The 25,855-nt window shown below is 41.8% G+C and overlaps 1 protein-coding gene across 1 annotated transcript in view; it reads right to left on the bottom strand.

Moving 5' to 3' along the window:
• Positions 1-3,413: 3,413 nt before the first annotated feature.
• LOC111154092 (additional sex combs like 2, transcriptional regulator) overlaps positions 3,414-25,855 on the bottom strand; it is a 144,644-nt gene continuing 122,202 nt past the window's right edge. The window contains 6 exon segments of the mRNA XM_022513466.1: positions 3,414-8,199; positions 8,201-8,731; positions 13,056-13,773; positions 16,430-16,535; positions 18,717-18,813; positions 22,807-22,970. Coding sequence (XP_022369174.1) covers positions 6,256-8,199; positions 8,201-8,731; positions 13,056-13,773; positions 16,430-16,535; positions 18,717-18,813; positions 22,807-22,970 — 3,560 coding nt within the window. The 3' untranslated portion in view covers positions 3,414-6,255.

Genomic DNA, 25,855 nt, shown 5'->3' with positions numbered 1-25,855 from the left:
CCACATTGTTATTTCACTAGGGGCAATGCCTTTCCTTAACTTGCTTCATGTTTTGTCAGGGTTTCACCCACTGCCTCAAACGCTTCCCTTCCATAACTCATTTACACTTCAATTTCCATCATGCTTGGGAAACAGGCAGCACACAGTACCCCTTGAGCCCCGAACTAGAAACATGCTATATGGCCTCTGCCATGTTAGGAATACCTTTTACAATTTACATGGCTGCTTGTTTACCCTTGCAGAACCCGAACCTTAGTACAGTGCTTACCACATAGTAGGTGCTCCGAGAAATATGTGAGCTAGTGAATAACATGATTTGTACACAAAACCAGCTAGAAAACAGTATGCAAAATCCTATTTCTTAAGACCACTTGTGGTCAAGTAGTGTCAAATCATCGAACACAGCTTTCTGGACTGTGATGTAAATAAAGGATGGCTGGGGATTCCAGTTGAAGTTGTGTTCTAGTATATCATTCTTTCATTCAACTGCAGATCAACGAACTATACATTTAGGCCCCTAGGTCATTAACCTGAATATGAATTTCACTTCTGGTGAGGTAGGAGGCCCATTTAAATAATTACAAATATCTACAAGAAACAGCAAGCTGGGGGGTGGGGGAGTACATGTCTGGAAACGGCCATAATGGGCTGGTTCACACACATTTAAGTATTTTACTTTCACTCCTATTATATAGGGGAATTACATGAATGCAGATGTTCCCTGAGACATAAGAATTTTCCTTTAGAAAAAGCAGATTTTCAGCAAAGATTTAGAATGCTGTTCTCTTGGACTGGCAAACGATCTTCAATGTCTTTGGGCAACAATGTTTGAAATTTCAATTTTTGAAAAATAACAAGGCGATCTTTTAAATAGCATTCTTGTATCCTTATTAATTTCCAAAATATGCTCTTTTTATCAGTGAAAATAATCACAGCTGAGCGATTATGGGGAGAACTAGGGAACTAGAACAAAAAGTCAGTTTCATGGGTCACTAAGATACATTCATGAAGTTCTGACATTTTTTATTTCATCCAGTCTATATTCATTTTTAAAGAATGGGCTAGATACCTTTATTACCAAAGACTATCTAGGTACCATTCTGCTCCTTCAATCATATCCTAAAACCAAGTTTTTGCAACCACAAAATTCTCTTGAACAGCAGGATCCAGGCTATCTGTAGTTATGGGGACTAAGGGGAATTAAGCCGTCCTAGTATCTGGCTCAGTCCTCGTTTGCATAAATTCCCTTTCTGACACTAGTGAGATCAAAATCCAAGTTCTCCTAGCTCTTCTAGCTTTCCGGATCAATTAGGAAAAGCCCTAAAACTGTTAGGAAAACTCCCTCTCTGGACCAATCAGGAAGGATACAGAACTGGTTAGGAAACTCACTTCTCAAAGAACTGGGAAACAGAAAACAAGTTTTCGATTGTCTTCATGACATTGTTTCTTCACATACTCCTACACCTGGAAGCTAGTGGCAGTGAATGTTTGCTAATGAATTATTAACCACTGTTGAGAAAGAAAAACCTATCTTTACCCCTGAGATATTTTCTTAACCATTCTTTGTTTTAGAAGTAAATAGTGGGCACATTAAAAAAAAAAATATGCACGCACCATGTTTTTGTATTTGTTTTTGAAGTTCCCAATAACATCCCATGGTTAAGAGACGGAACAGTTGAAGGGTGAAAACAGAGACAGACAGATTAGGCAAATTTAATATTTTTACTAGAGTTCTGAAAGAAATGTGCTACCCTGAACTGTTTATCACCGAATTTCTCATTTTACTCTTCTAGACAATCTGTAGTAATCTTCCAATGGTAATATAAGGCAACGGCTGAGGGCCCTTCCCGCACCGCTCTCAGATGGATGTCAGACCTCAAGATTCACCAAAAACTCCAAGGTTTTTATTTTCACTTTAATTATCTTTTACTTAATAATAAAATGAAAAATAAGAATATATGAATACATACAATCTATATACATATATTTATTGCAAATACTTAAAATTCTTATGTAAAATGATTTTTCTATATCTGTGAAAAAATATGACTTTTTAAATGGTGTTGACACCAACTTCTCTGTACATACCCTCAATTCCAATGTTAACAATTCCTTTAAAAAGGCAAAAGACACAAAAGTTTAGCATTTACCAAACCAGTCTGTACAAACCTTATAAGCCAGAAGGAAAAAAAATAGCTTGTGGTAAATAAGTCGATTTTCTTTTAAAATAAAAAATAAACTCCAAAACTATTCCCCTTATTGCATTTTTTTGGAAATAATCTGAGTGTCTTTAGAGTAACTTCCTTTGTAATAATTTGTGCCTTAACAGTGAGGTCCTACATAAACATACCATATATGAGAAATCGAAGTCTTCCACTGTCACTTTTTACATAGATATTAAAATATATATTACTTAAAATATATTACTGGAAAGCTATTTTTAAAATTGATCTTTAATAGTTGTATCAAATGTAAAGCATTAAAAAAAATAAAGTAACCAAGAATCTATGAAGCTCTTACTTCAACTTTAGGAAATGTTTTACCTATTGTTCCCTTTCAATAGGTACGTAGGTATTGAAACATGGTAGGAAAAGATCCCTGCCCATCATCATGTTTCTCAGTCTCTTTGGACTATTCTATAAATTGAGCTGAAAACTACCGTTGGCCAAGTATTTTTACTTAGCACATTGCTGCAAAGCAACGGGGGACTTCTCCCACCTTGCTATGAAAAGCAACCTCTAGGTCACAGAGAAACCCTGGCACTGCTCACTGATAAAGAGTTCTAGAAATAAATAGTGGTGTAATGACCAGAGAAGACCCCCTCATTATAACAAATCATTTCACCCAAGAGTTTTTTAAGGGCTCTAAGGTGGAGAAAGGCAATAATAAACGATTAGGATGGTAACTGTCAAGTCATCAATATGTATGAATTTACACCCTCCCCCGGAAGGCAATGAGGTCTTCCTTTGGCTATTTGAAGGAGATAATTCCTAAAACCCCTACATCTGGGTGCCTTCCCAGCCCATGCAAATATGCTTCCCCTTCTCCAAGAAAAATGTCCCATTTGCCAGATCTTATTCTTAGAAATGTTACATGGGATACCACAGATAGTTTCAGTATCTTGAGCATAGGGGTTAAGGAATAGTAGAGCGAACCACCCCAGGTTGTTTAACAGGATGGAGAATTTTTATCAAATTTTTTTTCAGATTCAGGGAGCCTTCTCTACTAGTAGACAACTCAGAACAGTCATTAAGACTGAGATGACATAGTTATTGTTAATGCTATCTCCCCAGGGTGACCTACAATGGAAGGTATCAGAAGGCTCAGGCTCGAGAAGCATACCCTGGAGGCATAAGCATCAGGCATAATGCCTGACCAGTCACTGGAAATAGTGCAACTAAATGCCATTTAAAAAAAAAAAAAAAAAAAAAAGCTCAGCATTTATTAGCAACCTTTCAGATTGAGCTGAAAGGTAAAGCAACTCCGAAAACCTAAGACAAAAAAACTGCTTTAAAGATACCAGTGTACCATGCTCTCAATAATATAAAGATTTTTCTTGTTTCTACTGCTTCATTTTCAAAAGGGCCAGACTGTTAACGTGTTTGGATTGCTGCTGTTGTTTTTCTGCTCAGCTCTGAGAATGAATGACTTTCTACCTGAAACCACTGTTGTGAAACACACAAACAGGTTGTATTCAATTTACTACCAACCCGAGAGAACCCAGTCTCTCATTTGGTCAAGATTGAGGCAGTGTACCTAGTTGACAAATCCTGTTTTAGGGACATTCACAAATGCAAGTATTTTATTAGCTGAGTATTAGTTGTTAAGAGAATCTGGGGAATAATAATGTTTAGGACCGATCTGCAAGAGCCTGGTCAAGAAGAAGAGGCACGCTACGGTTTGCTCTCCCAATGGACTTGAAAATCCCTGATCCCTCTCCTCCTCTCCTGGTTAGTCTGTCCAACCTCAGATTAGGGGAACCGCGGAGGAGAGGCTCCCTATGACAGGAAAGGTGCAAAGAAGAAAGTTCACTTTGATCAATCCGAATCGGTAATTCACATTTAGCACGGCGTCAGTTCTGAAATACTCAGGCACTTCCAGCACAAAGACCAGCCCTCAGGCCTGGCACTGACGTGGGGAGTGAAGAAGCTGAGTGTGGAGAGTTTCAACCAGCAATAATAGGTCCTTTTCGCCCCTGCCCTTGGATCTACCCCGAGTACTGAAAGTTTGGGGAACCGAACCATGTTTCTTTCTTACTGGATCATGGCTAAAGAACTTACTCCTTATCCCAGGAGCCTTGTAGCCTTCGTATTTTTTAGCTATGTGTGTGCTGGAAGAAAAAGGGAAGTTAGGAGGACATCCTATTATCTTGGCTGAAACTAGAACAAATAGTCTTGTATTTGCCTTGAGCCACAAAAAATAACAGAAGCAAAAACTCAAAACAGTCAAGTAGTAGGTTTCTTATGGGGTTCAAAGTATTAAAAGCATACAGGGGAAGAATGGGGAACAGAACGGGGAAGAGCAAAGAGTATTACTGTCTACTTTCTCCTAATCTGGAATGTGACTTAGTAAATTCACACTGTTCTGCATTTGGTAAGTATCACATCCTGAACACTAGGCACAGCTATAAGTGCACTAGGCAGCAGTAATATTCTTACTTTACACACCTGCAATCGGGAAACTTGAAATCAATATGCAATGATGCACAATGACAATACCCAATTCTTCAATACCGAATTGTGGTAAACTGTAGATTCATTTTAATGTTCTTTAACCAGGACCTAAATGTATGCTCTCAAAAACTCCTCAGTCACTGGTGAAAGATTTAAAAAACAACAAAGGAAAACCAAAAAGAACCAACAACAACGAGCAACAAAACTTTGGAGTTAATTTCTCTTCCTTTCTAGATGTTCCCTTAACCATTTACTGAAGCCCTTTACATTAGAGATTCCTAGTGCATAGACAGCAGTAATCTAAAACAGAGGATACGTTTTTTAAAACAAAAGTGTCTAACTTTTACTGTGTGTGTGTGTGTGTGTGTGTGTGTGTGTGTGTACACACACGCACACATTGTGTTCAAAGTAGTATCTAGTAAGATCACTCCATACTCCTCAGATGCCTGGGAGGTCAAAACAGGCTTAAAAGAACAGGCAAATGTGGCAACAAGGAGCTTTCCCTCCTGCACAACAGTGGACTACAGACCGTGAGGGAACAGGGTTGGGCAAGAAGAGGAAAAGAGAGGCTACCTTGCTTCTAGTGTTAAAATCGTTTTCCGAAATTCTTTATGTTCAGTTTCTGCACTTTTTGAGGCCCTGCCCAACAAAACACAGTTCAAATCACCCCGTCACTAACACTCTTTGCTCCTGCTCTACTAGCATCTCCCCACCCCCGCCGTTTGTAAGCGCCCGTGACTGAGTACCCGGATGTTACTGCTAGAACTGCTGGCCGGCACAGGCCCCGCTAACAGCAGGGGCCGGGGTGGGGGAGGGGGCATACCCATCGTGGGCCACATTCACGTTCTCAGGGCAGGGCAGGGCAGGGCAGGGGGCCTTGAGGGCGGGGTGGGGGGCATGAATTGCAAGCAGAGAGCTTGGCAACAGTACTCCTTTGTGGAAGCCAAGAACCAGGTCAAGAGCTGAGTCTGAATTACTACCTGTAAAATTAAAACGGTATCAAAAATTTGAACTTAAGAAGGTTCTGTTTAAGGTAAAGGGACTGAGTAAACCCTGAATCCAAATCCCGCCAAGGCTGAATAATCTTATATAAAGCCTGCAGTCAGACCGTCATGACATAATCAGCTTGAATGGTCATTTCTCCAGACCATTCCTTCATTCCTTCCTTTCCCTGGCCTCTTAGGAAAGGGAGAGAAGAGAGACCGCTTCCTTTAACCATGCATGGCATTAAACTTTTCTCAGAGTCACGTAAAGTGGAACATAAATCTGAATTCAAATACATCATTACCTAAACACTTGGGAAAACAATGTTAAAACAAAATGTGACATATTTACATGATTTTGTAAGTGCAAACTTGTCACAAATTCACGAAGTCTTGCTTGACCTAGACTTACTATACAAGGTGCTCTTCCTCTACAATGTAAGATCTGTACTCTGTATTCCTGATTAAGTAACATTTGTCTCTTAAGACAACTGAAACCTACTTATTTATTTCTGTGATTCCGAAAGGACGCAAAAAAACCACATCTCATCAATCCTTCCCTCCCTGCCTCCTTCACAGGTATCCTCTTTCTAGTCTTGTTACCGAACAACAAGGCAGGAGACACAAAGTTTCGAGGGGCCAATGCAATCGTCGTGGCAGAACGCTCCACACCCCTTGCACATGATCATGGCTTTCAATCGGCAGTAACATTTCGAAGGTGTGTCCTCTATGCTGTTCTCTTCTGAAAAGGCCTGAACGGGAATGGTCTGGCCATGGCTGCTGGGATTCATCGCTTGGCTAGCAGGGATGGTAGTGACAGTCACCGAAAAGGACATGACATCGCCTACGTTGGGGGCCACCTGGCTACAGTCAGGCATCCCCGGGACAGCAGAGTTATGGTCCATGTCGGACGAGGTGGAGACATTGATCATGCCTCTGTAGCTTGGCCCGATCTGGGTGGGGCTTCCGTACAGCTTCGGGGTCTGCAGTGGTGGGAGGAGGAGAGGCTGATGGGTGGGACTGTCTGCGGTCAGAGGAAGGGCAGTCGAACTGAAAAGCTCAGGGCTGCCACGCATCGTCTTGCCTCTCACCACATGAGCCATCTGTTTCTGGGCGGCCTGAATAAAATCTCTGGCTAGGGTCTTTTCATCAAATGTTTGGCCTCTCGTGAACAGGTAACTCTCCTTGCTTAACGTGGTCTGCTCGTGCACAGGTGTCTCCGCCTTCACGTTCTTTTTTGCCAAACAGTCACTGGCGGACAGGGCTTCTCTACTGTGGGTTCCCGAGCTTGCTTCACACTTGCCAGGACCCTGGGCAGCCTGGGGCTCCTCCTTCACCATGATGGCTTCTTGCTCGTCACCGGAACTTTCCTCGTCGGTATCTTCTTTGCCGCTGCTGCTATCTCCGGCTGCATTTTTACAGTCTGTGTATCCCATTTTCAAGGCCTCTGTGGGGCTGCTTAGACTCAAACGGTCTTCGGGGTTTATAGAATGGGTCCTCCTAAAGCTCTCTGAACCCCGGCCATAGGTGGAAATGTTAAGTAAGTAGTGACCTGCCATTGCAGGCTTCGATGTCCTTCTGCCAGCAAAACCCAGCATGAAGCTCTGGCTTGTGGAGATGTCTTCTAACGGGAAACCTGAGTGGCTGAAGTTGAACTGGGAGGGCTGCACAAATGGGAGAACGTTCTGCCTCCGAACCCTCTGGATGAGAGTCTGAAGGATCTGATCTTGGGTGGCTTTGCTGAGTCCTTCCTGGTACTGGTGTGCGTCAATGCTAGAGTCCCTCAGGTCCTTACCTGAAAAGAGCCGAAGGGGTCTTGGAACCTGAGGGAGCTGCGTACTTGGCAAGGCTTTACCCAGCTGCTGCAGAGCCGGGAGGCATTGCCTCTCACCACCTTCCTCTCTGCCGTTTTCAGCGGCGCCACTGCCTGTGAACACTGCCGCCCCCGGCTCCTCTTTCGTGGCCAGTGGAACAGTTTTCATTTCAACTTTGGTGAGAGGTTTAGGCAGAATTTGCTCCATGGGAACATCCTTGCCCTGAAGCAGCTGAGTGACCAAAGGGTTATTCGCAGGGATACTAGAGCTTGGCCTTGACAGGGGTCCATTCAAATCTGAAGACGTTCCTGGAGTTTTAAGGCTAGAAGCTACTGGCAAAGTGCTCGAGGATGGAGCCGATCCCGTCGGTGCTACACTTACCCTGACCCGGGGTACAGGAAGCTTTTCTAAAGTGGCTGCGGTCAATAAAGATGTTAAAGGAGAGGGAGGCACAGCTGCTGAAGCGCCAGCAGATGTCTCTGCTGAGGCCGAAGGGTCTGGCACATTCCTACCAGAACCCGCACTGGGCTCGACGGTGCCATCGGCCGCAAAACGAACAGGTGAGGCACCTGAGCGGAGAGCAGGCTCTGTGGGAGCAGAGGGCGCGGGCTCCTGCCGGCAGGTCCCGGGAGCTTGCAGGTGGGCAAGAGAGGCCACCGCGGCCGCTGCCCCCGGGGGATTCAGCCTTTCATTCGTCAGCTGCCCTACAGCTGCTGGGGGGGGCGTCAGTGCGGGCTGGAGAGGGGACGCTTGCGCGCGCTCCCCCACCGGCAGCTGCTGGAGGCCCTGAGGGGGCTTGCTGTAGTTGTGCTCCAGAGACACGAGGAGGCTGTGCCTGGTCTGGGCTCTTGGTCTCAGACTGGGGCTGAGTCTCTGGACCACAGGGTAAAAGCTCTCTCGTACCTCCCCTGCTTCCAGTTCCTGCCAATTCCAGTGTGGGGCCCTTTCCAGGTTCGCGGCCTCTGTCTGAGTCTGGACTCCCTCCTCCAGCAGTTTTCCTGTCACCTCCCTCTCCTGGACCTTGTCCGCCCCCGGGGCCAGGTCCCGGAATGGTCCCTCCAACTGCGGCGGCGGCTGCGGCAGCAGCGGCAGCGGCGGCGGCGGCGGCCCTCTGTGCTTTGACCAGCTGGGCTTTTGCTTTGATGTCTGCGAGAGTTCTGGCTCCTGTTCTGTTAGGACTAGTGATGGAGACTGGAAAACGAGCCCTGGGAGAGACCTGCGATGTAGGAAAAGGCATGGGGGAGATTCTGGAGACCGGGATCTGAAAGGAGGAGGGAGAAAAAAAACCCGGAGCTTAGTTTTCATCGACAAGAAAAACACAACTTCCAGAACACTTAAATTGTTCCAGTAACCACTAGCACACCAGTGACACAAATGGGAGGTCCATGGCCAAGAGACCTAAGCGTGGAGACAGCAACGCGACTGTGCCCCTAGGGTCCTTCCACCTCCTCTCCTGGGGCCAAAGCCTCTCCTCCCCCGACACCCTCCCCACTCCGAATCTCTATGCCTCTTTTCTCAACACAACTCCCTCCTCCTGGCATTACTACTCACGACAGCTTATTACTTAAGGTTCAGACCTCGCAGGGTATTTGTACTTTCGCATGCGTGCGTGAGAGAAGCAGCATACCACTGCACCACTGTCTTTTTCTTCTTAGCTCTCCTTCTAAGCTGCGAGGAAAATTCTTGCTCTCTTCTGCTCAATGCACATACACACATGCACACTTAAGCAGAGAAGCTGAGTTAGCTCAATGACAGAGGTGTCTAGATTGCACTGGAAGGTAGACCATGTGGGATCCACAGAGGTACCCCACTCCGTCCATCCACACGAAGGGAGTATAGACAGAATGTATATAATGTTCGCCACAGTCATTTTCACCTGTGGCTGCCTTTATACTTACTTGGGGAGCTGTTTAAAAATAAAGTGCTCTGGGTCCTCTCCCAAAACTGACAAATTAGAACTCTAGAGAAAATATGCACTTCTGAAACACTTCCTGGGAAACTCTGCTACATCACCAAGTTTGAAACCACTGATTTTCACAGAATAAAATACTGCAGCTGAAAGGAATCTGACTCCTGTCTGAAACAATACTTTGGAAGCTATCAGACTTAAATGAGAATGCATCAAAGAGATGCATCAACTTACTCTTCTAGTAAGTTGCCAGAATTTAAAGGAGCAAATAACTGTGACAGATGTTACACAGCATTTAATTAAAAAAAAAAAAAAAAAAAGGTAAGCCAAAGGGCTCTAAGAAAATGCATGTCGGGGCGCCTGGGTGGCTCAGTGGGTTAAGGCCTCTGCCTTTGGCTCAGGTCATGGTCCCAGGGTCCTGGGATCGAGCCCCGCATCGGGCTCTCTGCTTGGCCAGGAGCCTGCTTCCTCCTCTCTCTCTGCCTGCCTCTGCCTACTTGTGATCTCTGTCTGTCAAATAAATAAATAAAATTTAAAAAAAAAAAAAAAAAAAAAAGAAAAAAAAAAAGAAAATGCATGTCATCCTTCTGGAAGTCCTTAAATTAAGATTAATAAAGTCACTAAAATTTTTTCATTATTTGCAATATCCATTTCTCAAAAGGTCACTAGTCCTGAGAAACAGATTCTCTGTCATGCAGAAGTCAGAGCTATGGGATCGTGTCACAGCTGTCACAGTCCACACATCTGACATCAGGACATGTACCTAATCTCTTAGCACTGAATCTCTTTTACATCTAACTGCAGAGTATTTCAGAAGCTACTAACAGAGGGAAAGAAGCAACTGTTGCCCCTTGGTAATGTCACCTAGAAGAGACCACTAGGAAGGGGAGAAAGTAGGTAACACCAGAAAATTAAATCCAAGAAAGTAAAAGCACAGTTGTTCAGGGGAACTGTAGACAGGGACAAACAACCTTACATCAGAATAATCTTGAGAATAACAAGATACCTAGCAGAATAAACACTATCTATTGTAATGACTGAAAATCATTCCTAACATGTTGACTAAATTCATTAAAAGTGGTTCAAAGAGAAAGTTTTAATACATAAAAATAGTAAGTTTCAGTTATTTATGTAAATAGCTCTAGAACCTGTTTATGTTGTCTGGGCATTGGTAACAAATAAACAAGAAGCCCCACCCTGGTAAAGCAAGGTCAATTTTCTTCATGTATCCTGAAAAGATGGGGCGCCTGGGTGGTTCAGTTGGTTAAGCCCCTGCCTTCAGCCCAGGTCATGATCTCAGGGTCATGGGATGGATCCCCACGTTGGGTTCCCTGCTCCCTGGAGAACCTGCTCCTCCCTCTCCCCCACCACCCCCCAGCCCGGCTCCCATTCCCACTTGTTAGCTCTCCCTCGCTCTTTCTCTCAAATAACAAAATCTTAATAAAATAGAACAGATGCATACCAAATAGGAAACACCGTTTTCCATCTCTCTCTGTACGTATTATGGTACAGACATCCATGTTATGACATGTAAGTGCATACATATGCATGTATAGAACATATATACACATGTATAACATTTGTAATAAGATTTTATTTTTCTACTTAAGTTTTGGTTAAAAGATTTTGCTCTGTTATAAATTACATTAAGTTTTGTCTAAGAAAGTAGGATTTGATGGGGCGCCTGGGTGGCTCAGATGACTAAGCGTCTGCCTTCACCTCAGGTCATGATCCCAGGGTCCTGGGATTGAGCCCTGCATCGAGATCCCTGCTTCACAGGAAGCCTGCTTCTCCCTCTCCCTCTCCCCCTGCTTGTGTTCCCTCTCTCGCTGTGTCTCTTTGTCTAATAAATAAAATCTTTAAAAAAAAAAAAAAAAAGAAACAAAGAAAGTGGAATTTGAGATACAGGCCTAAGGTAAGAGTTATTAAAGCAACTTCTGGTAGAACGTATTCTGCAGGGGGTGGTGGAGGGCGTAAGGAAGAAGAAGAAAGCAAAAGAAAGGGAAAAAATTGAATAACAATAACACGTCATGGTGGACTTTAATTTTCAGTGTGGGGCCTCTCTGGATTAGGGAAGCAGACCAAGCAGGATGTAAGTCAGCCTCTATAAAGATGAGGAAATAGAAATGACACACCTCACAGCATCATCTATATTAAGTAAAACCTAAAATGTAACTCAGCTCTCAGGTCTGCACAGAAGTTCTGACTGACATTCATTACAGAAAGGTTTTTAATATTTTTCTAACAGTAAGAGTGGGGGATAAAAGAATTGTAAAGTGATTTTCATAAAAAAAATCACAATCTCGGGGCGCCTGGGTGGCTCAGTGGGTTAAAGCCTCTGCCTTCGGCTCGGGTCATGATCCCGGGGTCCTGGGATCGAGCCCCACATCGGGCTTTCTGCTCTGCAGGGAGCCTGCTTCCTCCTCTCTCTCTCTGCCTGCCTCTCTGCTTACTTGTGATCTCTGTCTGTCAAATAAATAAAATCTTTAAAAAAAAAAAAAAATCACAATCTCTGGCAAAGCATGCAAAGTATGTTAATAGTGGAAAAATGGCAAACATTTGCTTTTAAAAAAGGGAGATTCCTAAGTGCATAAATCTTAAAATTAAAAAGTAATGAGAACGTCATACAGTTAGTAATTAAGAAGCAACACGAGAGAAAAATAGATAGTAAGTTAAATGGGTCAAGTACTAGCAACTGAATGTCTCTAAGGAATATTATCTGATGGAACTAGCTTTGGTTCATCTAAGTTAAATAAAAAAGAAGGGAAAAGTATTTCTATGTGGCTTCTTTTTCTATTTACATTTCTAACGTGAATGAATACTACCCCACGTCTGGGCTGACAGTAGACACAACAGTATTAATAAACACCACTAGTAAAAATTTATTAATATATACTATTTACTAAATGAAAAAATGAACTGCAAACTGATATTAAGCACAAGCCCAAGTATTAGTAAACTTTAGATCAGAAGTAAAAATGTGTTTGGGCTTTAAAGGGCTCACTACTGGTTAGATGCACTCTTGTATACTCAGATAAGGAAACCGCTTTATGAATGTGAAATATTTGCTAAGTAGCAACAGAATGCTAACATGAAAGTCAGGGACAAAGCCTTAGCAGCAGAGCTTAGCAAGGCTAGTCTACCTTACTGATGTCCCTCAAGTAACCAGCAGTGACTCACAGCAGCCACACAGGTTTCCTTTAAAAGGGGGGAACTAAAGGTAGTTCTAGAGCCACAGAACATCCAATCAGTTATGGCAGTAAGAAAAGGATCAAGGTACATGTAAAATGTCATGGCTCTTGCCACAAAGATCTCTTGATCACACCAAGGGCTTCCTTCTGTTTATTATTATATTTCTTGTTTTGTCACATGAGACAGAATAATGTCCACAACTATCTTAAGAGTGGCCAGCCAGAAGGATGGGTGGAGGTGGTCTACATTAGTTAGATATCCAGGCACTTTCCTTACTACCAAAACACTAATACAGATCTGTAGGAATGCAGTTCTAAATGCCTGTTTAGTCATAATTTTGTTCATGTAAGAACGCAGTTACGTGCTTATCAAATATATACAACTGCTTCTGTGTTAAAAATACCACGAATGACTTGGTATTAAGTAAGACCAGAAACTTAGTGTTCAGACATTTTCTCTTTTTCAATCCTTCCCATTCTCTTACCTTGAGAGGTGGTACTTTTCGCACCTGGATCCTGTCCCCTCTACTGAGAAAGGGCTGTGGCGAGACTTGAAATGGCTGCTGGTGCTGGCGATTCTCCGTGACACGTGGCCTTTTCTCCCAGCTCACGGGGCCCTCTTCTTGGATGAGACAAGATTTCCTCTTGAGGCTTTCTGGGCTGTGATCAACCGGGGCCGATGGAGGGTCTTTTGCAGTGATCTCCTGTGGACCAGCTTCTGCCATGGGCTTCATTACTGGTTTTTCCACCCCAGGACTCTTGGGTTTGTTTGGGGACGTAATTAAAGCTTCTTGGCCTTCATCTTTGTTATAACTAGGAACTGTGGTGAGATGATTCTCTTTCTCAGACTCCTGTTCAGCAGAGGCAACTGGCTTCTGCTCCAAGAAACTGTCATCCTTTGGGCACTTGATGGGAAGAACACTGCTAAGCTCTTGCGTATTGCTTGCTGAGGGAAGCAGGGGCTCTGTGGATTTGGGGTTTGGCTGCACCGAATCTTGGCTTTCATGCTCTTCTTTTCTTACTGGGGATGGCAGTTGCACCACTTCTTCTTTTGACCCTAACTGGGGAATTCCTGGGACGACACTGACAGGCGAGGCCTCTGAAGGAAGCATGGATTTTGGTTGCTCAGCTGGGGTTTTCTTTACTTTGAGATCGCTGGGCGAGGCTGTCAATTTCTTTGAATCCTCAAGGCTCAAACCAGAACTAAAAGGTGGAAGAAAAAAATATCCTAGTTGAGGAATGGCTACTGTTACTAAACGTATTAGGAGGTAATAGTATATGGCAATGCCCGGAAGAAACCCTGACATAGAGTAGCTTTTCCTCATATATCATCACCATTATTATGATTATGATTAGTGAAGCTCTGGATCTCAAGTGTCTGGAGGCAAATCCTGGCTCTGATACACACATATGACATTAAGTCAGTCACTAGTCTTTTGTATCTCAGTTTCCTCATCATATAGTGAGGTTCATTACTTTATATTATTGGTGTGATTAAATTAATGCATATAAAGTACTTAGAACAGTACCTAGCACATATTAAAGCTTGATACTGTTAATTGTCATTATTATTTATGCTTATAAAAGGGGCTACCATGTCTAGAGGCAAGCATCACAGACTACCCACAAAGGAAGTGAAAGAAGGCCGAGACCCACGCACCCTCATCAACTCTGCTCTGTAGCACCTGCAGAAAGGATGGCCCAAGAAGTCTACGGGCCCCTGAGGAGATAGGAGGAGGTGGCTGTCAATGTTTTCCATAGGTTGAAAATTAGAACTCTGGAATTTCTGGAAAGCCCGTTTACACTTCACTTAGTATAGTTCCATAATGCTGAGAAAAATGACTCTGAGCTGTCCTGGGAGTGATGATAAACTGGGACTTCCACAGTGTGGCCCCATTAGAATTAGACTACTCAGCAGAGGTCACCAGAGACCCCTCATAGTCTTTTAGCACATTGTTTAAACAGGCAAAGGCAGGAGACCCTCTTTGGTGACTTCAAATGATCAGTACTGCACCTCTGGGATAGAGTGGCTAACAACAAAAATAGACAATAAGAAAAAAAACAGTCCTCCTGTAAATGCTGGCCAAAAAAGGGTAACAGATGAAAAGAGAAAGACCCCAAAACTGCTACAATGCTCTATCTGCCTCCGGAGGGAATGTACAATATTTACAGAGTGACATCTACCTGTGACAAGAGTCTAATGGAAATACCATCATTTCTGTAGAAAGGCTCAAAGCTCATACCAAGAGTGTAAAAATATCAATATATGAGACTCTTTTTTAAGACCAACATGGGGCTCAAACACACAATCCCAATATTAAGAGTTGCACACTCAGGGGCGTCTGAGTGGCTCAGTCGTTAAGCGTCTGCCTTTGGGTAAGGTCATGATCCCAGAATCCTGAGATCGAGACTGAGTTGGGCTCCCTGCTCAGCAGGAGGCCTGCTTTCTCCCTCTCCCACTCGCCCTGTTTGTGTTGCCCCTCTTACTATGCCTCTCTCTGTCAAAAAAAAAAAAAAAAAAAAAAAAAAAAAAAAAAAAAAAAAAAACCTTAAAAAAAAAAAAAAAAAAAAGAATTGCACACTCTACCAACTTAGCCAGCCAGGCGAGCCCATACGAGAGACTCTTAACCACAAAAGGAATCACTTCCTACGTGACCATAAAGGGGATTGATGAACTACTGGGAGATAAGAAAAAGAGCCAGTAGTTGTCCAACTGTGGTTATGGAGTGTTCTTGAGGTCTGCCATTAGGTCTGCAGAAGACAAGGGAGACAAACCAGTAACTCTCTGGATGTTCAATTCTACCTCAAACAACAGAGCTCCACTGTCATCTATTTAAATGTCCCCATTAACATTTTATTTAGATTTTTTTTTAAAGATTTTATTTATTTATTTGACAGAGAGAGAACACAAATAGGCAGAGAGGCAGGCAGAGAGGCAGGGAGAGAGAAAGGGGGACGCAGGCTCCCTGCTGAGCAGAGAGCCTGATGTGGGGCTCGATCCCAGGACCCTAAGATCATGACCTGAGCCAAAGGCAGCGGCTTAACGGATTTAAGGGGCCCAGGTGCCCCGTTTAGATTTTTTATTAGGAAAATAAATTTTATTAGGAAAATAAATCCCCTTGAGAACAGGGTTTGTATCTTCATGCAGCTGTGAAGACCTGCCAGAGTGCCTTCTAGAGAGAAGAGGCTGTTAAACGATGCCCTGGGTGTAATGGTTCATATTACGGGATTCCTAGAACTCCTTGGTGATTCTGGATAAACTACCATCTTGTGGGATAATTAACTGTTAGAAAAAAACTTCCATATTCTTGTAACTTATAAAATTACTGGAAGAACAATTCAGACTATTCAAAGAAAGGGACTCCAATTCGAGATAATAATTTTTTTTAAATGAAACATCCCACCCACAATGGTAATGTGTCAAGAGTCAAGTAACCCAATTTTGTACACCCGTGATTCATAAAAAGAAAAAATATCTTGGTTAAGAAGAATTGGTGAGGGTGCCTGCGTTGCTCACTGCATTGCTCAGGTTAAGCGTCTGCCTTTGGCTCGGGTCACGACCCCAGAGGATCCTTGGTCCTGGGATCAATCCCCGTGTCAGGCTCCCTGCTCAGTGTGGAGTCTGCTTCTCCCTCTCCCTCTGCCTCCTCCTCCCTGCTCATGCTCATGCTCTGTCTCTCACTCTCTCTGTAAGATAAATAAATAAAATCTTAAAAACAAAACAAAACAAAAAAAAACCTGGCAAAATAATAGAAGGAAATTGAGGACTAGAATTTCTGCAAAGGCAGTTAAGATGAAACACTGTGTGACACATATGTAGGAATTCACATTTGGTTTATGGAACCTGTCTTGGTATTACCTCTGACCATAGTAGCTTTCAAAGAATTGTTCTTTCCATGGCTCTACTTTTTTCTCCTTCTCAATCTCTTGGCGAATTCTCACCTGCATCTCAGGTGTAAACTCACCTGTAATGTAAAAAAGGGAAAAAAGGGATATTCAACAGAAATATGCTGTTTTTAACTTTTAAATATTTGTAAATCATGAAAAACTGGTGCAGGAGTCAGAATACTATCATGTGGAAGTAAGAGAAATTTCCCCCAATTCCTCACTGGAAAAGGAGCCCCTAGAAGCCACTGGGGGACATACAGTGCTCACACACAACCGTGTGCAGCTTCCAGTACTCAGCTGAGGCCACCTGTGCCTTTCCTCTGGGCTCTCTTACAGCACCTCCCTCCTGCTCCAAACATCATACTCCCTACAGATTTATCACTAACCTTGAATTTGTCATTTCTTTTCCACTGGAAAAAGAGTCACATGGTTTCAGTAAATAATGCCATTGGGCATTCTGTTATTTTAAAGTTCTGCTTCCCTTAGGCAAGTTGTATTTTGTGCCTTTTGTCTCTTACTGCATAATGAACAGCCGTGACCTGGGACCCAGCTTCCAGGCAGCCGAGGTTCCACTAAAACGGCAGGGAGTTATCTGGGAGTGGTCAGTTTTCTAACTGCTCCAGAAACTGTACCGCTCTACTGCCCTGACATAAGGCACTAAACATGTCAATGATCGCGCCACTCTGAATACGACATTTACTTGCATATACCACCAACTACCACCAACTACCTCCATCCCTCCCTCTCCGACAGCAGAGGACACCTGAATCTGTTGGGTAGGCCATCTTCCAACTGCGGCTCAGAAAGCCTGCTCTTTTTTATACTCTAATACCCAGGACGTCAAGGAAAAATAGAAACGGTAGTGTTCAAGTTTAGGTTTCTTTAGGGTAAAAGGATAGAGAAGAAAAGTGTTGAAGGACACAGTCCTGGGCACGGGAGTAGAAAAGAGGACTTTGCCTGTCAGAATCCAACCCAGAACTACTTTTTCAGGGAGTCTACTGTATACAAGAGAATGAGGAATAAAACATACTGACTTCTGTTCACATGTGTACAGTGTTCAAAGTTTTTGCTGCTCATAAAATACGATCACATGACTAGGCATAGCAGTGACTGCTCATATGCAAAAAAAGAAAAGAAAAAGAAAAAAAGTAAGAAAAGAAACACTGATAACAATCAAAGTACCACTGATGACATTGTCTACTTTAAAAAACTGGGTGGTGGGGGAACCGGGGGGGGGGGCGAGCACCTGGGTGAGTCCTGATTTCGGCTAAGGTCATGATCTCAGCGTCCAGAGATCAAGCCCTGCTTCCAGTGACCCTAGAGCCTGCTTAGGATTCTTTCTGTCCCTCTGCCTCCCTCCCTCTTGCTATAGTTTGGTCTCTCTTTCTCTCAAAAACAAAACAAACGAAACAAACAAACAAAAAATGGGGAGTTAGGCAGGGCAAAAATCCTTCATCAAATCATTCTTAAAGAAAGGTAATAGTAATGCATATGTTTTAAAGTGTTTATGTGACTGCAGTTCAGAAAAAAATAAGTGGTCTTTGCTCAAGGAAATCTTTAAGAGACAAGACCAGAGTAATCAGTGAGAAAACATCTCTACACAGAACTGCTTCCCCCCACCCTGCCCCAAAACAACAGGAAGGCAAATGTCAACACTGCAGTCAACAATACAGATGTTAATGAGTTGGTCAAGTAACTCTTCTAAATGCTACTGATCAGACAAAATGTCAGCAAGGAGTAGCATTCCTAATGCTCTCCTTACAAGTGTATTCATTTTAAAGCTTCTCACAGTTGTTTTAGGCTATGTCTTGGTACACCTTCATGTGACCTTCCAAGTGTTAGTTTGTATTCCACGTGTACTGAAAAACAAACATAAGAGAACACTGTAACTCTAATTCTGTACTCTGCTTATTAAAATTTCAATTCCTAGGCATTCACCTAGAATTACTGAATCAAAAATCTTTAGGAAGAGGGACTAAAAAATCTATTTTTTTAGTTTCCCTAAATTCAAAGGTGACTTGAATTCTTGAAGAAACATCGCTAGACTCCACCTGGAGCCAGACCTGGTTACATAGGATCCAGACAAAAGTCAGTATAGGGTTTCACACAGGATAGCTAGTTCTATGCTACGGAAACATCCTGTCCTTAGCCTACTAAAATTGCTCAAAAACTCGCTGAGGCACAGAGGTGCCAACATGCCCTCATAGTAGCTCCAAGTACATACACAATCTAGGAGGCACATAAGTTTGAACATTTACCTTCTGAGAGTCTTTCCTTCCAGCCTTGGGCTGCTGAAGTGAAGAACTCATTGTTAAGGGCTGAGCCATTTAACTTCATCAGACCATCTGGACCAACCTGGGTCAAAGAACAAGCCAAGAGAAGCTTACAAAGAAAGCCAAATTCTTTCATTTTAGAGAAGAATGTTTATACATTTAATTTTATAGAAACCTGACTATATCATCCTGGATACTTAATGTATCACTTTTTCTAATACATTTCTTTCCTGTTTACCTCTCCTCCCTTCTTTCAATTCCATTCCCCATTAAGTATACTCAAAGAATCCTCCGCAAACAAATAAATCTACATGTAAGAAGGTTTCTCCCTGGGAGGTTTATTATTTCACTTACAAAACTGTGACCAAGCTTTGAATCTTCTTTTTCTCACGTAATACACTGGGGAAGTCCCTCCAAGTCGACGGGCAGAGTGTTCGCTCCTTCCTAACAGCTGCACATGTTTCACCGTAGGCACGCACCTCAATTCATGCCCCAGTTTCATAATCATAAAAACACACCTTGTTTCCAGTACTTTCCCATAACCAACCAAGCTGCAGTAAGCATTCTGGCAAAGATGAATACACTAGAGCTTTTACTTCTGTGGAATAAATTCTAAAAGCAACGAAGTATCTGTGTCTGTAACTAGGTACTGTTAGATTATTTTCCAAAAAGGCTACATTCACATTTCTACCTGAAATATATGAGTGTACTCTGTCCTGTGAACAATATATGTTAACGAGACTATTTAATTTCTGCCATTCTAATGGGTTTAAAAAATGGTAAAAATTTCCTTTATCTTGACTACTGGAGTTTTGTTCACCTTTTTGCATATTTATTAAATATTTAGATTTGCCATCTTGTGAAATGCTTATCATTATGTATATTTTTCCGAAAGGCTACTTATTTTTATTATCAATTTGTGAGGATCCCTTACATACTATTCATAGTAAAACTGTCACATCCACAAAAAGTATTTCCTCTCATTTATCTGCCTAGGGACTTGATTTGTGGTACTTGCCTAAAGGTTTTAAAATTCTTTCTATTAGAGATTTTAGATTTCCTATCATGGTTTAGAACCATAAATCTTATTTAAGGACATAAAACACAGATCTGAAAAAGATTTAGACAGAAAAGTTGAGTAAAATTGCCATTCTCCCCACAGTTAATATCTACATTCCAATCAGAATCCCTAATGCAGAGTTGTCATTAACAAAATTATTTTCAAGTTCATAAGGAAAAAACAAGAAAAACCACCTTTCCAATTATTAAACATACCACATACGAAGCCACTGCAGTTGAAAGTATTATTACGAACACTCGAAGGAACAAAGAAACAAGTGGAAGTTGAGAGAGTATGCATAAACACACACTGCTTATAACTGAACAGAATACATAATAAAGATGGGATTTCAAACTGTGAGAAAAAGATGGCTGTATCAAATATGTAGTGGCGAAACAAGAGGCTATTAATAAGCAGAAAATACAGTTGAACCCTGATTTCAGAGCAATAAAAAAAAAAATCCTAGGTAGATTAACAATTTAAATGTAACCCGTAAGTCAAAAACAATTTTTTCAGAGAAAATTTAAGTAACTATTGGGACATCCTAGCGACTGAGGAACTCTTCCCCACCAGCCTCACTCTCTATACCTATCAGGGCCCACGTTATCTGCCCCCACACCCCTACTCCCGCCCAGCTCTAGAGCAGAAACTGGTGAACTTTTCCTGTCAAAGGAGCAACTGCAAGTATTTAAGGCTCTGAAAGGCCATAGGCCCTCTGCTGCCACTACTTAACGTATGCCGCTGCAGCACGAACACAGCTCTATGCCACATGTAAACTAACGCAAGTGACCATACGTCGATAAAACTTTATTTACGAAAACAGGCAGTGGGCCGAAACTGGCCCAAGTTTGCTGACTGCCGACTTGTTCTCTAGAAAGTGGTCAGAGGGGTGACGGTTTCCCCTGTAAGAACAGGTCATCTGGGGACGCCTGGGTGGCTCAGTTGGTTAAGCAGCTGCCTTCGGCTCAGGTCATGATTCCAGCGTCCTGGGATCGAGTCCCACATCGGGCTCCTTGCTCAGCAAGGGAGCCTGCTCCTCCCTCTGCCTTTGCCTGCCTGTGCTCGCTCTCTCACTCTCTCTCTCTCTCACAAATAAATAAATAAAATCTTAAAAAAAAAAAAAAAGAACAGGTCATCTGACCTCTGCCTGAACGGTCCAGAAACGAGCAAGTTACTCCATCATAAGTCAGTCCATTTTAACAGCTACAGCTGTTAAAAAAATGTTACTTTAACATCACATCTGCTTTCTGGAGAAACAAGTTTACCTGTTTCCTATGACAGATCTTTAAATATATCTAGAGAGGTGCTTTAATCCATTCCCCTCCTGTATTCTTTTCTCTGATCTAAATTATGTCTTTTTACTTCATGGCTGGGCACTCAGACGATGAAATACGGTTTTCGATGTTCCGTCCTAGTAATAACCAGGATTCTACAAGCACCCTAAATTGCATCGGACAGTGAAGTTGACTGGAGCTCCATACTTTTAGACATAAGGACGTTATTTCTCAAATTACCATGTGTTCTCACCATACTAAAAAAAGGCCAAGTAATGTCCTATTAAGAACTTCCCACCGGCCTGCACTCCATGGGAAATTGAATAGATAAATTATAAAGTCCCTTTTCATTCTAGAATTTTATGTGGCAATCCTTCCTCTGAGAGAGGATAAGGGCCATTAATCAAAAGACCATTTTAAGGAACCTGCACTGGAGTTCATAGGGCTTTAGTTAGGTCCGAGCATATTCCCAACCTAATAACCTGAGCCTTTAAAAAAAGATGAGAGCAAACCCCAATGAGAAGTTCTTAAAAAACTTTGCAGAAATGTCAGCCTCCTAACTTGTTCGAACCAAAAGGTGGGCATCCCCAAAGCTGTAATTTCCCCCAAGAAGTTTTAAGGAGGGAGAAGCAGTAGCTGGGAATGATCAGCTCTACTTACTTCTTTACCCCATTGCTGGTAGTGCAGCTGACTTACTTGGTCTCCCGGGAAATGGAATCTAACCTGCTTTCCTATGTGCTGACTCACATCATTATGCTACTGAAACTAACATCAGTATAGTTTAATAGAAAGATTATATTCTGAGTTAGAAATATTTTATTTTTGACACAGTCAATTTGCTAAGATGAGGTGTATACGTTACTCTTCTTTAATCTCTTACCACAAGATTAATTTATAAATTAATTTAGTTTTAGGTATAAATTTATACCTAATAAATTTAGTTTTCTTACTGTAAACTAGGGAAAATGTCTCTTTCATCTTGTTTTTATAATGATTAGGAAATGAGGGGAGAGCCCATCAGGTTACTTCGAACAGAGTATGTGTTTGGAAATAATGAATAAAAAAACCTTTTGAATTGAATAAACCTTAGAAAATCATGATTCTATCTTCCTTTTGTAGAGGAGGAAACAGGTGATCAGAAGTGGGAGTGACTTGCTAGTCACTCTTTCCTTGATAAAAGCTAAAATCTCAGATCTTGACCTTTTTACTGACCACTCTTAATCTCTCTGGTCCCTACCCAGACTTTCCCAAACCTTTGGTATGTCTTCTAGCTATCTTTTTTTAAAGAGTATAAACTATATTGGGTTTTGAAAGTTCTCAATTATGAAGGCAATAAATGTTTTTGTTTTTAAAAAATCTAACAAAAGAATGAAAATAATTAACATTCTTACTCTCTTAAAAAAAAATCCATTCAAAAATCCTTGTTAAATGTCTTAGGCAAGACAACTCTTCTCTTCGACTGTATTCATTGAATACACTTCCTAATATGATAGCTACATAAAGTTTATTCCATGGTCTTGACATTCTGATAAGAGTTTTTTCCTTTCTAAGACTTACAGGGCAAAACTATTAAGAATACTTACATAAAAATATTCTTATTTCTTGTTTTAGCACCTTTGATACCACTTCTTTATAAGTATATATAAAAAGCTATTTTAAAAGTTTTAAGGAGTGTTAAAGGGGATGTGAAGAAAGCTTCGGAAGGGTTTTTCAGAACTGCTTATGTGTGAAAATAACACACCTGTCGATCCACCTCTGGAAGCAGCAGCAGAAGTCGCTGTTGGCAGTCTCCAGGAAGGACGGAAAAGGTGTGCTTGTTGATCAGCGCTCGAAGGTTTGTATTCACCAGAATGGAATCTGGGGTCTCAACATCAATTTCAGCACATTTAGTCCTTTTCATTTGCCCTACAAAACAGGGGGAAAGAATCATTTGGGCCTCCTTTACATTCTTGTTTCTATTTTAAGTATAGCTTACTCTGTAGTGCAAAAAAATCACAATTGTAACTACTTTAAATATCACACTGTGAAGAAGGAACATTTAAAAGGGTTTTAGAAATTTCTTTAAGACGAACAAAAGCAAGGCATGACACATACACAAAATTATAAAAAAAAAAAAATCCAGGGGTGCCTGGGTAGCTCAGTGGGTTAGGGGCTCTGCCTTCAGCTCAGGTCATGATCTCGGGGTCCTGGGATCCAGTCCCACATTGGGCTCTCTGCTCAGCAGGGAGCCTGCTTCCTCCTCTCTCTCTGCCTACCTCTCTGCTACTTGTGATCTCTGTCAAATAAATAAATAAAAAATCTTTAAAAAAAGAAATCCAGAAAAATTCAAATATATATATATCATACTGAGATCCGTTTTCCTTTGCCATCAGAAATTTTTCGTCAATTTTAATTCTGATTACCTAAAAATGTTGTAACTGAAGAGCTTAGTGGTGTCAAGAAACCTGGTCACTATCAAAAGGTTACAGTCATGACAAAAAATATTATAAACAAAAGACTAACTTGCCAAAAACATTTGCAAATCCTGACAAAACTTTACGATTCTTCATATTAAAAGTGCATTTAGGGGCACCTGGGGTAGCTCAGTGGGTTAAAGCCTCTGCCTTCGGCTCAGGTCATGATCTCAAAGTCCTAGGACAGAGCCCCACATGCACTCCCTGCTCAGTGGGGAGTCTGCTTCTCCCTCTCCCTCTGTGCTTCCCCTACCCCAACGTGGCTTGTGCACTCTCTCTTTCTGCCTCTCTCTCAAATAAATAAATAAAAATTTTTAAAATAAATAAATAAATGTGCATTCACATGGGGTGCCTGGCTGACTCAGTTGGTAGAACATGCGACTCTCCATCTCTGGGTTGTTGAGTTCAAGCCCCACATTGAGCATAGAGCTTACTTTAAATTAATAAATAGACTGGTAGGTACGCCTGGGTGGCTCAGTTGGTTAAGCAGCTGCCTTCGGCTCAGGTCATGATCCCAGCGTCCTGGGATCGAGTCCCACATCGGGCTCCTTGCTCATCAGGGAGCTTGCTTCTCCCTCTGCCTCTGCCTGCCATTCTGTCTGCCTGTGCTCGCTCTCTCTCCCTCTCTCTCTGACAAATAAATAAAATCTTTAAAAATAAATAAATAAATAAATAGACTGGTAGATTTTTTTTTTTAAAGTTTAAGGGCATCTATAAATCAACATGAAAAAGAAATATTACCATGAGAAAAATGAGCACAGATAATTACAGGTAATTCATAGTTGACTAACCATAAACAAATCCTACGGTATTAGTATTTTTTTTTTGAAGATTTTATTTATTTATTCCACAGAGATCACAAATACACAGAAAGGCAGGTGGTGGGGGTGGGGGGTGGAGAAGCAGGCTCCCCACTGCGCAGAGAGCCCAATGCAGGGCTCAATCCCAGGACCCTAAGATCATGACGTGAGTCAAAGGCAGAGGCTTTAACCCACTGAGCCACCCAAGCCCCCAATATTTTTTTAAATGCCCATTAAACCAATGAACACTTTTGTCTATCAAAATGGCAGATACTGCAATATAATGATGAAGCTACACATGGAAAAAGCAAAGATAACTGTCAAATACTGCTGATGGGTCCCAAATTAATACAATCTTACTGGAAGAAAATTTATAACAGATGGTAAAATTTAATGTGCAAGGAATCTAAAATCCAGAAATTTTATGTTTAGAAATACATGCACAAAGCTACACAATCCTGAATGTGGATAACCTCTGCTCCTGGTTGAAGGTGAAGCAAAAGTAATCTCTCCTAAGAGGAAAGGATTTCCCTTAAGTTAGGCCCATAGGATCTTACAAATTAAAATCCAGCACTATCTCACACAGAGACTGCCCTGACAAACCACCAGATATTCTACCATGACAGAGTCAATAGAAACCAAAAATAAAAGGTTTAGACCTAAAAGTACTGCTACCACTGAAACCGTCAGACATAAAATACTGAACAGTGCTGAATGAAATGATTAAAGAAATAAAGCGTGTGACTGTAAAAATGGGGATAAAATAATCAAGAATGAAAACAATCAGGTCTCAGTAAATTCCACTTAATGATCAGTAACAGCAGCACCAAACACTTCTAGAAGCTTCTTTAGTGCCAGGCACTATTCTAAACACTGATATGTGTTCACTCACTTATTTTTCACAAAACCCTAGGAAGTGAGATGCTACTACTGTACATTTCACAGATCAAGAAAATGAGGCTCAGACCTGGTAACTTGCCCAAAATTGTACTGTGAATTTAGAGTGCAGGAATTTGAACACAGCACTGGGGCTTCAGACTCTGTTTTTATCACTGTATAGAGGCAGAGCCATCATAAAGGGCATGAACTCTGACTACTAAGTATTTAAGTTAAAGGTTCATAACAGAAACATAAAATACATACATATTTTCTAAAGACCTTATTTTTTTTTTTAAGATTTTATTTATTTATTTGACAGACAGAGATCACAAGTAGGCAGAGAGGCACAGGCAGAGAGAGAGGAAGAAGCAGGCTCCCTGCAGAGCAGAGAGGCTGATGCGGGGCTCAATCCCAGGACCCTGGGACCATGACCTGAGCTGAAGGCAGAGGCTTTAACCCACTGAGCCACCCAGGTGCCCCTAAAGACCTTATTTTTAAGTAATCTCTATACCCACTGTGAGGCTTAAACCCACAACCCTGAGACCAAGAATCACATGCTCCATACACCGAACCAGCCAGGTGCCCCCAAATCCCAATATATATCTTTAAATTTTTTATTTAAATTCAATTTAATTAACATACTGGATTATCAGTTTCA

This window comes from Enhydra lutris, unplaced genomic scaffold (genome assembly GCF_002288905.1).
Source record: "Enhydra lutris kenyoni isolate GAN:26980312 unplaced genomic scaffold, ASM228890v2 scaffoldscaffold35, whole genome shotgun sequence".
In the NCBI taxonomy this organism is placed as follows: domain Eukaryota; kingdom Metazoa; phylum Chordata; class Mammalia; order Carnivora; family Mustelidae; genus Enhydra; species Enhydra lutris.
Note: the sequence above shows the minus strand (reverse complement) of the source record. Positions and strands in the feature narration are given on the sequence as shown.